The sequence below is a fragment of the Lipotes vexillifer genome, unplaced genomic scaffold (assembly GCF_000442215.2).
Source record: "Lipotes vexillifer unplaced genomic scaffold, Lipotes_vexillifer_v1.1 scaffold657, whole genome shotgun sequence".
NCBI lineage: Eukaryota > Metazoa > Chordata > Mammalia > Artiodactyla > Lipotidae > Lipotes > Lipotes vexillifer.
Window position 1 is genome coordinate 506,102 of NW_006774518.1, and position 12,472 is coordinate 518,573.

General features: G+C 53.6%; 2 protein-coding genes across 4 annotated transcripts in view; one reads left to right on the top strand and one right to left on the bottom strand.

Moving 5' to 3' along the window:
* The window catches only part of PRR3 (proline rich 3), a 5,515-nt gene extending 4,551 nt beyond the window's left edge, over window positions 1–964 (bottom strand). The window contains exon 1 of one of the 2 annotated variants that reach the window (XM_007449212.1): window positions 496–964. In XM_007449212.1, coding sequence (XP_007449274.1) covers window positions 496–601 — 106 coding nt within the window. In that variant the 5' untranslated portion in view covers window positions 602–964. The remainder of the gene's footprint in view (window positions 1–495) is intronic. The other variant, XM_007449213.1, reaches the window with a different exon arrangement.
* GNL1 (G protein nucleolar 1) lies at window positions 766–9,543 on the top strand. Of its 2 annotated transcripts, none has more exons than XM_007449210.1 (12): window positions 766–1,830; window positions 2,247–2,412; window positions 2,778–2,914; window positions 3,080–3,231; window positions 3,349–3,420; window positions 4,402–4,609; window positions 4,760–4,855; window positions 5,264–5,458; window positions 8,024–8,202; window positions 8,281–8,443; window positions 8,663–8,803; window positions 9,181–9,543. In XM_007449210.1, exons 1-12 carry the CDS (start codon window positions 1,758–1,760, stop codon window positions 9,417–9,419), a joined length of 1,821 nt encoding a protein of 606 aa, XP_007449272.1. In that variant the 5' UTR covers window positions 766–1,757; the 3' UTR covers window positions 9,420–9,543. The 2 variants fall into 2 exon arrangements, with proteins under 2 accessions (XP_007449272.1, XP_007449273.1); XM_007449211.1 differs by having other exon boundaries at window positions 1,472–1,819; window positions 2,287–2,412; window positions 9,181–9,532.
* The last annotated feature ends 2,929 nt before the right edge of the window (window positions 9,544–12,472 follow it).

Here is a 12,472-nt window from a genome sequence, read left to right on the forward strand (position 1 = left end):
CCCTTACATTGTTGCTATCCAAAAGATCCCAAGCGATTCCAGAGGTAATCCAATTCCTCTCTTTCACTGCTGGCCAATCAGATAGCTCTCCCCCCACCCCCCCACCTCCGAGTAGTTTACAGATGGCTGCACTTCCACATTCCCCGTGAACGTCTGGTCACAAATTGTCATCCCAGTCATCGCAACCTACAACCTCTCTAGGGCCCCTCTCCCCTGTCGTTTTGCGGCTGCGCACACGAGCTCTTTATCTTCTCCCCTGCCTTCTTTAGAAAGGTTTAGTGGCTGGTTTGAAGTTGAGGGTTCAAGTAAGAGAACTCATTTAGTTTTCCATCCCAGCCAGGCCTCCCCCAGCCCCAGCCCCAGCCCCAGCCCCAGCCCCAGCGTGTGCGCCCTTCCTCCTTCCGTTGGAGACCCCCTTCCCCGCACCTTTTCAGCCCCCAACCCCTCGCCTCGGCCGGCTGACAGGCATGTGCACACAACTCCCGGGTTCCTCACCGATGGGACTCCCATCCTCCTCATCTCCAGTCTCTTCCCGCTCTGGCAGTGGGGGCTGCTGCTGCGGCTGTTGCTGCTGATGATTCTGCTTCTTTCGTTTCGGCATCGTGGTTGCCGCAATGGCTGCAGCTGGATTTGGAGGGCAGTGAGGAAGGGGCACGCCGAGATTCTGTTTCCGCTTCCGGGGGGGCAGTGGACAGTGAGGGTGAGGCTCCCGCCATTTCACTTCCGGAAGGCTGCGGGGAAACTTTGGCTGTTCTCACATCAGCCGCCTCCCTCAGTCTCTGCCAGGCATGGCAGCAATCTCAAACCTTTCCTTTGCTGCGTTTCTATAAACGCTGTGGAAAAAGTTGCTCGCTCCTCCCCTCGCTGAAGAAACCCTACAGCCGGCTCCTCATAGTGTGCCATAGAGTCGACAGGCTCTCGGGCCAGAAGGCCTGAGAAAAGACGGCTGTCGCACCCTAAGATCGCCACATCCGGTCCCCGGTTTCTATGGTAACAGCTGCAGGCACAACTTCGTGCCCTATGACCTCCCTCCAAAAATCCTTGTTCCACCTGGGTTTCCCTCCTCGGCCGCCGTTTGCACTTAGGATCTATAAACCTGCTGCTTACCATCGTTCCCACGAGGAATTTGGGTCCCAGCAGGGCGGTGCCCAGGGCTCTCCAGACCGCCACTCGCCCCTCAAGGCCTCTCACCCTGTCCCCAGTGTCGCCCATCAACTTGGCTTCCTTCCCGGGACGCGCAGTCGCGGCTTTCCTCTAAGGTTCAGCCGGAGGATTGGTAAAGTAGCTTCTGCGCGTCCACGCCCCTTTATCCCGCAGGTGGTAGGACCCGCCCTCCGCTCCACCGCCCCCTCCAGGTGAGTGGTAGCTTCTCCTCGGCTCGCAAGGTAGTGATGACACGCGTCCCCCCTCCTCCAAACGCGATTTGGTAGCGTCCGTGACGAAGTTAGCCCGACCCTCCCACGCGCGCCTCCTTCCTAGCCGCTGCTGCGCCCTCTCAGCTCCACTGGCTCTCACGTGCGGGTAGCCCACCCCGCATCATATTCTTGCCTCGCTCCCAGTGGGAAGTGACTGTATTTCCCCCTGGTTGCCTTCCACCCGGGCCGCCTGGGCGCATCGGCCTGGCCCGCCCGCTGACGTCACCTTCCAGTCCCGCCCCCTCCAGTGTCCCGGGCCCTTTCGGCGGGGGCTGGCTCGGGGGGAGTCAGTTGAGGCGGCTGGAGCTCGGCGAAGGGCGGGCCAGGTGACTGGTCCGGGCCATGCCGAGGAAGAAGCCTTTCAGCGTGAAGCAGAAGAAGAAGCAGTTGCAGGACAAGCGGGAGCGGAAGCGAGGTCAGTGCGGGAGCCAGGGGAGGGGGCGGGGCTCGGACTCCCGCACATCTGGGAGGAGGGGTGTGCCCGCCTCACCTCTGGGAGGCGTGAGAGGGGGTGGCGGCCGCGCGCCGACGCGCGTGGGCGACCGCGGAGGGGATTCCCTCATCCCAGACCCCTACATCTGGAAGGAGTGGGGAAGGATGGAGTGTTGGGGGAGGGGAATCCCTCCAGCTCCAACGGGGCGTCATCCCAGCAGATCCTTGGAGGAGGAGTGCCTCTCCCCACGCACATCCGGGAGGGTCCTGAGCAGAGTAGGTGGGAGGGTCCGGCCTCAAAAGACTGGGGTGGTGTGGGGAGGAGCCAGGCCGACCGGGTGGGGGTCTTCTGGCCCGGGAGAGCTGGCCAGCTCTGGCGTCACCGGCTCCTCCCCGCAGGGCTTCAAGATGGGCTGCGATCCAGTTCCAACAGCCGCAGCGGGAGCCGGGAGCGGCGGGAGGAGCAGACCGACACCTCGGACGGGGAGTCTGTGACCCATCAAATCCGCAGGCTCAACCAGCAGCCTTCCCAGGGGCTGGGCTCACGAGGCTATGACCCAAATCGGTGAGAGTGGACAGGGGGCTCTGGTCCGGGCTTCCCCGCCTACCCGGAAGTCAGAGCGTTGGGGGAAAGCCTGCTGCCGTTGGGGGAGGCTTGAAACTGGTGGGGCTGCGTTGCCACGGTTCTCCGCGGGCCGCTGGGTCACCGGAGCGGTCCACAATCTTCCCTTCTGGACGGGCTGGAGAGAGTTTGGCTTTCAGAAGGGCAAAACTTAGGGGAAGCCCTGCTGTTGCGTGAAAGAGATTTGGGAGAGGGCCGACTCAGAGGGGAGACTTGAACTCTGGAGTGAAAGCTTTGCGAAGTTGCCTGCCCAAGAGGGGAATTCGTGGCCAAGGATTGTGATGGATGGCGTGGTCCCTGTCCTGTAGATACCGGCTGCATTTTGAACGAGACAGCCGGGAGGAGGTGGAGAGGAGAAAGAGAGCAGCCCGGGAGCAAGTGCTACAGCCCATCAGTGCTGAGCTGCTGGTGCTGGACATCTGGGAGGTCTATCAGCCCGGCTCCGGTGAGTGAGAGCTCAATGCCTGGATGCTTGGGACAGGCAGTGGGCTGGGGAAAGGAGTTTGGAAGAGTAAGAGCTGACCGGGAGGAAGAAGGGGTCTGGGATGGATGCACCCTTGAGTCCTGAAACTATCCTCAGACTTATTTGGATTTTTTCTTGATTTCTCAGTCCTGGACTTTCCCCGACGTCCTCCTTGGAGCTATGAGATGTCCAAGGAGCAACTGATGAGCCAGGAGGAACGGAGCTTCCAGGAGTATCTTGGGAAGATTCATGGGGCTTACACCTCTGAGAAACTCAGCTACTTTGAGCACAATCTGGAGGTGAGACTAGAGTGGGGACAGGAGTGGGGCATAGTCACCCGTGGCCAAATTGGTCTGGGGTCATGCAGGAGAGCGACTCTGGGCTCAGGTTCTCTTCCACTGACCTTGTCTTTTCAGACGTGGAGGCAGCTGTGGCGAGTATTAGAGATGTCTGACATTGTTCTGCTAATTACTGATATCCGACATCCAGTGAGTCCTGGGGATGAGGGTGGGTAAGGGGCAGGAGTGGGGAAGATTCTTGCCGGGTAAAGGGCAGAGACAGGAGTTGGGAGTCAGAGAGGTAACCTCTTCTTTTCCAGTCTCCTCTACCCCATCCTGATGTCTGCAGTCAGGAACTCAGTCTTTATTCATCAGTGTCAGAGCCTGTCACTCCTCCCCTGGCCAACTGCCTTTTCTCTCCTCTATTTCTTTGATGGAAAACTGCATACACATCCTGTTTCCTAGCTCCACTAGGGCTAAATAGAAAGTCCCAGTGTGGAGCTCCAAGGGATTCTGTGAAGGGGCCTTCCCTGTCATATCAGTCACTACAGAACTCGTCCTCACCTGGGATGCTAGGGTAGTGGTTAAGGCTCTAGACTCTGCTGCTAGGCAGCCCTTGTGTGACCTGGCTGTGCCACTTCACTGTTGTCCTCCAGTGGGAGAAAGGGAGGTCTGGAGTCTGTGCGGACCTTTAGGTTGGAGCTCCTTAACATGTACACCCGCACTCCTACATACTCACAGACATACATGTGCATTCACAAGCTCACTTATGCAGCTACACGTGCTCAACACAAACATGCACACGTGTGCGTGCACACACACGTTTGCGTACACATGTAGACAGTCGTTTACCTGTGAAAATAGATATTAATTTCTATCCCAACCCCCAGCTCTGTGAGTGATCTCAGCCTTTAGCCCAGTATGTTGGGGGTCTCTGTTTCCTTGTCTTCTTTTTAGCTCATTTCCATTCCTAATCAGGCCTTACAGGAAGCCCCCCAGAGACAAACACATAAGTGTTACTTATGCCTGCTTTGTCTTCCTAGTTCAGTTTGGCTGATTTATCCTTGTTGCCCCAGAATCTGCTTCCACCAGGGTCTTGTCTCCAAGCTGTGCCTGCTGTGGGGGGAGCTGGAAGCAGAGAACTCTGGGTTGACCTCGCATCACTCCCTCCTCTTACCATCCCTGTTCCAGGTTGTGAATTTCCCACCAGCACTTTATGAGTACGTGACTGGAGAGCTAGGGCTGGCCCTGGTGCTGGTCCTGAACAAGGTGGATCTGGCCCCGCCGGCTCTCGTGGTTGCCTGGAAGCATTATTTCCATCAACACTATCCCCAGCTCCACATTGTTCTTTTCACCTCTTTTCCTCGGGATCCCCGCACCCCACAGGACCCTAGCAGTGGTGAGTGGGCAATGAGGAGGGCAGCGTGGGAGAGGTGGGGTGGCAAGGGACAAAGGGGGACCTGATCTAGGGCCTGAGGGTGGTGGGAGAGAGGGGGTGGTACATAAGCCCCATGGGGTGTGCTCACGCTTTTGTGCCCTCTGATCTCAGTCTTGAAGAAGAGTCGGAGGCGGGGGAGAGGATGGACTCGGGCTCTGGGGCCGGAGCAGCTGCTGAGAGCCTGTGAAGCTATCACTGCGGGGAAAGGTATGTGCCCCTTAGAGGGGAGCTGTGGGAGGCCGTGGGGGACACCCAAAGTCCCAAGTCATTTTGCTCACCTTTCCCAAAGTCAGTCCCTCTATTATGGACTCAGGTGAGAGGCCATGGGGTGGGTGGGAGAGGGAGCAGCCTGACTTGGTGGGACAAGAGAGGCAGCAGGGAGGCAGGAGCCCCACTGGTTTGCTGTCTTCAGTGTTGCCAGTGCTTTTCAGAAACTCAGAAATGCACCCGATTCCAGGATGGAGTCAAATGAAGCCTGGGGAGAGTCGCTGTTGCGCAGTTTGGCCCTACCCAATCCAGAGGGCGCCACTTACATCAGCTGTGCAGTGCATGGTCTGCGCCATCATATACAGTGGCCCCGGGGAGAACCTTCTTCTTCTTTCCTTCCCTGCACAGTGGACCTGAGCAGCTGGCGGGAGAAGATTGCCCGGGATGTGGCCGGAGCCACCTGGGGTAATGGCTCCGGGGAGGAGGAGGAAGAGGAGGACGGGCCGGCCGTCCTGGTGGAGCAGCAGACTGACTCAGCGATGGAGCCAACAGGCCCCACACGGGAGCGCTACAAGGATGGGGTGATGACCATCGGCTGTGTGGGTAAGGAAGCGGCGGCCACGCAAGGCGGCCTCCTAGGAGGCACAGGGTTTCAATATTTGGAAAAGAGGGAAGGTGGTGAGGTCCCATTAGGCTCCAGGGTCTCTGAGGGCAGAGGAGGCTTTCTGCTGTCGTGGAAGGATCACGGCACACCTGAGTTAAATTCTGCTTCTCAGCATAGTGATCTCAAGCAAGTTATTTACCCACTGTCAGTCTTAGTGACTTTGATTTGAAAAATGAGGACAATGATGCTCAATTAAAAGAATGGATGAGGGCTTCCCTGGTGGCACAGTGGTTAAGAATCTACCTGCCAATGCAGGGGACACAGGTTCGAACCCTGGTCTGGGAAGATCCCACATGCCGCGGAGCAACTAAGCCAGTGCGCCACAACTACTGAGCCTGTGCTCTAGAGCCCACAAGCCACAACTACTGAGCCCACATGCCACAACTACTGAAGCCCGCGGCGCCTAGAGCCCATGCTCCACAACAAGAGAAGTCACCGCAATGAGAAGCCCGCGCACCGCAACGAAGAGTAGCCCCCGCTTGCCACAACTAGAGAAAGCCCGCACACAGCAATGAAGACCCAATGCAGCCAAAAATAAAAATAAATTTGTATTAAAAAAAATGAATGGATGAGAGGAATGGAGGGAATAGTGTAGAGAGAGCCTAACAAAGCCTGACAGATAGTGATAATAGTAATAATAATAATGTTAAAAATTAACATCTACATGATGCTTGCTGTGAACCAGGCACTGTTATACGATTTACATATTAACTTTTTTAGTTGTAGTAATCAGTCCATCATAGAATGATCATTAAATTAGAGTAGTAGCTTAGAAGTGTCAGTTTCTTTCTGGGTCTTAACTCTTTAAGTCTAAGGAGAATCTTCCCTATTTTAAAAAATATTTTATTATTTAAAAAAATTTTTTATTTTTCACTGCATTGGGTCTTAGGTGCGGCATGCGGGATCTCTCATTGCGGTGCATGGGCTTCTCTCTAGTTGTGATATGCAGGCTTCTCTCTAGTTGTGGCATGCGGGTTTTCTCTCTCTAGTTGTGGCACTTTACAGTAAAACTCTTTTAAAGAGGAGAGAGGAACGAGGCTGCGGGGGTTGTCAAAGGAGAGTCTTATCCCCCCACCCACTTTTGAGAGGAGATACAATCAAGGTACCCGTGGATACGGAGGGCTGACTGTACTATGCCATTTTATTTATTTATTTATTTTTATTTTAAATTTTTATTTACTTATTTATTTATTTTTGGTTGCGCTGGGTCTTCGTTGCTGCGCATGGGCTTTCTCTAGTCATGGTGAGCGGGGGCTGCTCTTCGTTGCGGTGCATGGGCTTCTCGTTGTGGTGGCTTCTCTTGTTGTGGGGCATGGGTTCTAGGTGTGCAGGCTTCAGTAGTTGTGGTGCACAGGTTCAGTAGTTGTGGCTCGCAGGCTCTAGAGGGCAGGCTCAGTAGTTGTGGCGCATGGGCTTAGTTGCTCCGCGTCATGTGGGATCTTCCTGGACCAGGGCTCAAACCCGTGTCCCCTGCATTGGCAGGTGGATTCTTAACCACTGCGCCACCTGGGAAGCCCTATGCCATTTTATATAAGGGACTTGCGCCTCCAGGGAGTTTGGTATCTACAGGGGCTCCTGGAACCTATCCTCTGTGGATACCAAGGGCCAACTGTACGTGAGTGGGTTGTAAACAGAGTGCAGTCAGCACCATGGTGCATCTTTGCCCAGCCTCAGTCCGCTGCTGAATGGCCAGAGTTGCATTTTACAGGGTTGGAGTTTTGCCAGGTGACTAAGAAGAAGGGGAGAGGTGGGACCAGGGAGTGAAAGGTCTATGAGGGGGACTGGCTGTAAAGCTGGATCATGGAATCTAAGTTGCATAAGAAGGGAAGTGAGGACGTGAGTTGGGTATTGAATACTGTTCCCAAGCTAGTCAGTGTCAGAGGCTTATTGGAATGGAGGGACCAGAATAAGTGAGCTGGAAAGACGAGATGTCAGGGCAGAGAGAGGGGTGCTTGCAGGTGAGATTTGGAAGGCGTGAAGTGACAGGTCCAGGGTAAGTCCACAGAGGTGGGATGGAAGAAACCTTTGGGAGGGAGATTCTGGCACTGGGAGGCCAGAGTGCTGTAGAGGAGATGTGTGGTGGAAGGTGGTGGTCGTGAAGAGAGTGGTAGTGAGCCCCTGGGCTCTGTCTTCTCCTTGGACAAGTTTGATAATCATGAGATGCATGTCTCACTTAGACTACTGCAGACACAGTGCCACGCGATTATATTTGTTTCTCATTTCATCCTGACCACTCTGAGATTACAGGTATCTGCTCTGTAAAACGCGGAAACAGAGACTCAGAACATTAAGTAAATTGCCATGAGGTCACAAAGCTTAGGTAAATGGGGAGGCCAGCATTCGGCCCTGGCAGCCCGGAGCCTGATTTGTAACTTGCGATGTTATACTGCTTCCTTCCTTTCTCTCTGCACCTTAGTTCTCCGTTCATCTGTAGCTGTAGCTCGGCGTCCTGCCTGTCACAGAGTAAGGATCTGTCAGGTGTTAATTCTCCTTGTGTTCCTCAGGTTTCCCCAATGTGGGCAAGTCCTCGCTGATCAACGGTCTGGTGGGGCGGAAGGTCGTGAGTGTCTCCAGAACCCCGGGCCACACCCGATACTTTCAGACCTACTTTCTCACCCACTCCGTGAAGCTCTGTGACTGTCCAGGCCTCATATTCCCCTCGCTTCTGCCCAGGCAGTTGCAGGTATAAGGGCAGAGGGGCCAGAGGCGGGGAGAAGGCAGGAGATGGAGGAAAGTGCTGAGCGCTCTTGTTTCCCCTCAGGTCCTGGCAGGGGTCTACCCCATCGCCCAAATCCAGGAGCCATACACCGCCGTGGGCTACCTGGCCTCCCGGATCCCTGTGCAGGCCCTGCTCCACCTGCGCCACCCAGAGGCCGAGGACCCCTCCGCAGAACACCCGTGGTGTGCCTGGGACATCTGTGAAGGTGGGCTCCACACGCCTGGCTTTCCTCCCCTTGCCCTGTCTCCTTTCCTCTCCTTCCTCAGAGGTCCTGCCATCGATGGGGCAGCTGGCCAGTCACCCCTAGGCTTCTGTCTCAGCGCCAGCAAGATCTCGGGCCTGGAATATTCTGTGGTAGGGGAGTGGGATGATGGTGACTGGGCCTGGTTGATGGTCTTCCCTCCCCATTCTTTTCTCCTTCCAGCCTGGGCAGAGAAACGTGGTTACAAGACAGCCAAGGCGGCCCGAAATGATGTGTACAGAGCGGCCAATAGCCTCCTGCGGCTGGCACTGGATGGCCGCCTCAGCCTGTGTTTTCAGCCCCCAGGCTACAGCGAGCAGAAAGGTCAGTCGGCCAGTGTTCTTCCCTAGCCCCTGCTGTGATGGAGGCCAAAAGGTGTGGGCTTTGTAGGTGTGAGGATTCGGATTCTGTACCCATAGGCCAGCTCTGTGTTACTAAGCAGCTCTGAGATGACTTCCTGCTCTACAGAACCAGGGTGGTTAGTTGCCTCCTGGCAAGGTGGTGGTCACGATTGGAGTTAATGTGCACAGAGCTTCTGTTCTGTGCCCAGTACACGAGAGGTTGAATCAATGCATGAACAAATGAATGCCAGCAGCTATAAAAGTTATTGTTATTCTTAGTCTTTGCTTCTTCCCCATCTTTGCCTGGCATTAGTTTCTTGCTCAAAACTCTCCATTCTTTTTCTTGTTTTGGTTCCCCAGGCACCTGGGAGTCCCACCCAGAGACCATGGAGCTGGTGGTTTTGCAGGGCAGGGTGGGGCCCGCAGGTGACGAGGAGGAGGAGGAGGAAGAGCTGAGCAGCTCCTGTGAGGAGGAGGGAGAGGAGGACCGGGACGCGGATGAGGAGGGGGAAGGGGATGAGGACACCCCGACCTCAGCCCCAGGGTCCAGCCTGGCCGCCCGAAACCCCTACGCCCTGCTGGGCGAGGACGAGTGCTGAGTCCCTGCCCTGCGCCATCTCCCCCCTGCTCCGCCCGTATCTTTGCTTTTGGACTGACCTGGGGGTCTCTCCCGTCTGCCACCCCAATTGTGAATAAAGATTGTCCGCTTTGTAGCCCCTTCCCCAGATGGACTGAGGTGAGAGCAGCTGACAGCTGTGGGAGGCTCCGCTGCTTTTCTCCCTTCTTTGTTCGTGCATTCTCTCTGCAAAGGAAGAGTCCTCTTAGGAGTTAATTCAGTGGGTTCTAAGGCCTGAAACCCGCTTCCTCTGCTCACTCTCCCACTTGCACCTTAGGAACCCCATCATCAACATGGGGAGGGGAGGTCACTTCAGGCTTTTGAGGCCTGGTCTAAATTCAGCCCCCTTTGGGAATTTGTGTCAGTCCCTCTGGGATTGGAGCAGCCCCCTGTGCCCCGCACCCCGCTATCAGACCTGGGTTATATGAGGAGCTTCTGGGAGAAGAAGCAGTAAGAGAAGATGTCACAGCTGATGTCTCCAAGTGAGATATTTACAGGATTTATTCAAATTCAACAAATATTTATTGAGGTCTGACTGTGTGTCTGGACTTATGCTAAGCACAGAACATATAAAGCTGCACAAACACGCCTGACCTAAATATACTGCCTGGTCGTGATCAAGACCCCATTATTCAGGCACCTAGCTTTTTGGATTAAGATGGGGGTATAATGTCCTCCAAATCCTTAGGGCTCATACAGTATAACTCTAGAACTTCCTGTTGATGGAGGTATTTAGTTAAGACTCGATGCTTGTGAAAATGTTACTTAAACGTGTATGAGTAGTCTTAATTACTGGCAAAAAAGTAGCATGCACATTTATGATTTGAGCAGAAGAGCCCTTTGAGTGCAGTGTCAAGTTTAACTAGTTAAAAGCCTGTAACACTAGGGGGTACTAGATTCATAGGGGAGGGCACAGAGCCAGCTTCCTGAATCCCACTTACCCGGGTTTGAGATAGAGCCAAGGAGACCCAGTGCAGGTTCTTAGCTGGCTTACAGTGTCAGGCACATTTCCGCAGGGGTCAGGTCTCTTGTGAGTCAGGGCACTTTAGGCCTTGCTGTACTTCTCCCTTGGCAAGCAAGCAGCTGGACTCCCAGATTTAATTCTTGGAGAAAAGGAAGAATGGGCTTTGGTTTATTGGCTGCCACAATGTTGTCTGGGTCGGGTGGTAGCAAAAAGCGTTTGCTAGGTTAGCCATTAGGTGTAGGGGTGAGGAGAAGAGGGCGTACCAGATTCTTCTCTTCACTCTAAAGCATTCTATCCAGGTTCTGGGTCTTGGGCCAGTTTCTGTAATTCCAGCAGAGACCCTGTCACCCCAGGAGCAAAAGAGGCTGAGGTGTTTGGGCCACACATTTCCTCCAGTTCCCTGCTCCACTGGTCCCAGTGAGGGCATAAATCCTGGAATTTGCACTCCAATGCAAAGTTTAAATACTACCAGCATGTGAATATGCGTGAGGGTTGCCCAAAATGTGCCGTAAAAGAGAAAAAGTTTCAGTGGAGAGAAAAACCCACCTGTCTTCCATCTTGGGCTTTTTACCCTCAGGGATGGGTCTTTTGATGGAAGAAAGAGGACCCCAACTCAGCATCCTTTGAAGGTTCATGATGATCAGGGAAGCTCAGGGGACTTCTCTGCTGCTAGAGGTGGGTTGGGGACGTTGGAATCATCTCAAAAGGTGGAGAAAAGAAAAATCAGAATTCTGTTTGTACCCCTGCCTCTGTGCTGCTTCTCTTCACTGTCTTTATCTTTTGCTTTCATGAGTTTCACCAGGGGCATTTGGGAGATCTGGGGGTGGGGGTGAAAGTTGAGACCTGGTGCTGGAGGGGAAGCTGAGAAGGGGGATTTTCATGCTGAAGACCTGAAAGGAGGCAACTCTAACATCCCCAAGGGGCCAGACTGTAAATGATTCTTCCCAGGCCCCTGTTAATACTCTGTAGGAAAGTAACACTGGGAGAACTATCTTAGCAACAAATAGATTTGGGAGGAGAAAGGTATATAATAACTGAAGACCACTGCCTGAGGCTGAGCTTGAAACTGACTAAAAGGGACAAAGGAAACCAGGGGTCCAGTCTCCCCTCCATGATGAAATACCCAGGACCCCTGTCCTCACGCCCCTCCAGGGTCACATCCACTATGGAGATACTTGACCATGGAGGTCTCGGGCTGTGGGAGTTCCCACAGCTTCTGGCCAGTCTCTTGATGGTGAGAAACTAGTGCTTCTCATTCATGCTGGAGTTCCGTTTAGATGCTGAACAACTTCTTCCGAGCTTCCATTTTTCTAGACTGAGTTCCAGTCCTGGTTCTGGGACAAGGTAGCTGTGTGTGGTCCAGAGTAGTTCAATTATCTGGGCCTCTGTTTCTTTATTTCTCATTATCATTGATACAGTCAGTGAAATTGGTTGAAAACAATGTGTGTCAGGCATGCTGAGTTCTGGGACAAAATGTTGAGTAAGGCATAGACCTTACCCTCCAAGAATAGAACAGCCAGACACTAATACAGTAATTCCATAGCATATGTAAATTATAAAAGAATTGCTGTAAATGAGCCTATTGAGTTGTAACTAAGTAAGGTGGGTAGAACTATAATCACCCCAAGGATTCATTCACCAATCGAACGTTTGTCCATTTGTCAAGTAACTACTATTTGCCAGTCACTGCTAAGTGGTAAGTGACATAGAAATGGTCCTTTGTGGAGCTCACAATTTATTGGACTATGGAAGCAATTAAATAGGTAATTACCCAAAAAGTGTGATAAGTGCTGTGAGAAGGGTGGAACAGGGTCCTGTGGGATAGTGGTGGCTCCATATAGAAGGGTCTTGTGATGCTGGTCAGAAAGGAGTGGAGGACAGGGCTGGGAGCTGTGATTGTATAGCAAGTTATATAAGACAGAAAAAATCAGTGGTCTGTGGTAAAGAATTGCTATGGGAACACCCAGCAGGGGCCAGTCTTGGTGAGTCAGAGGAAGCCTCCTACAGGAACAGAGGTCCAAGCTGAGGCCTGAAAACTGAGCAGGAGTAAGCCAGGCATTGAGAGGGAAAGA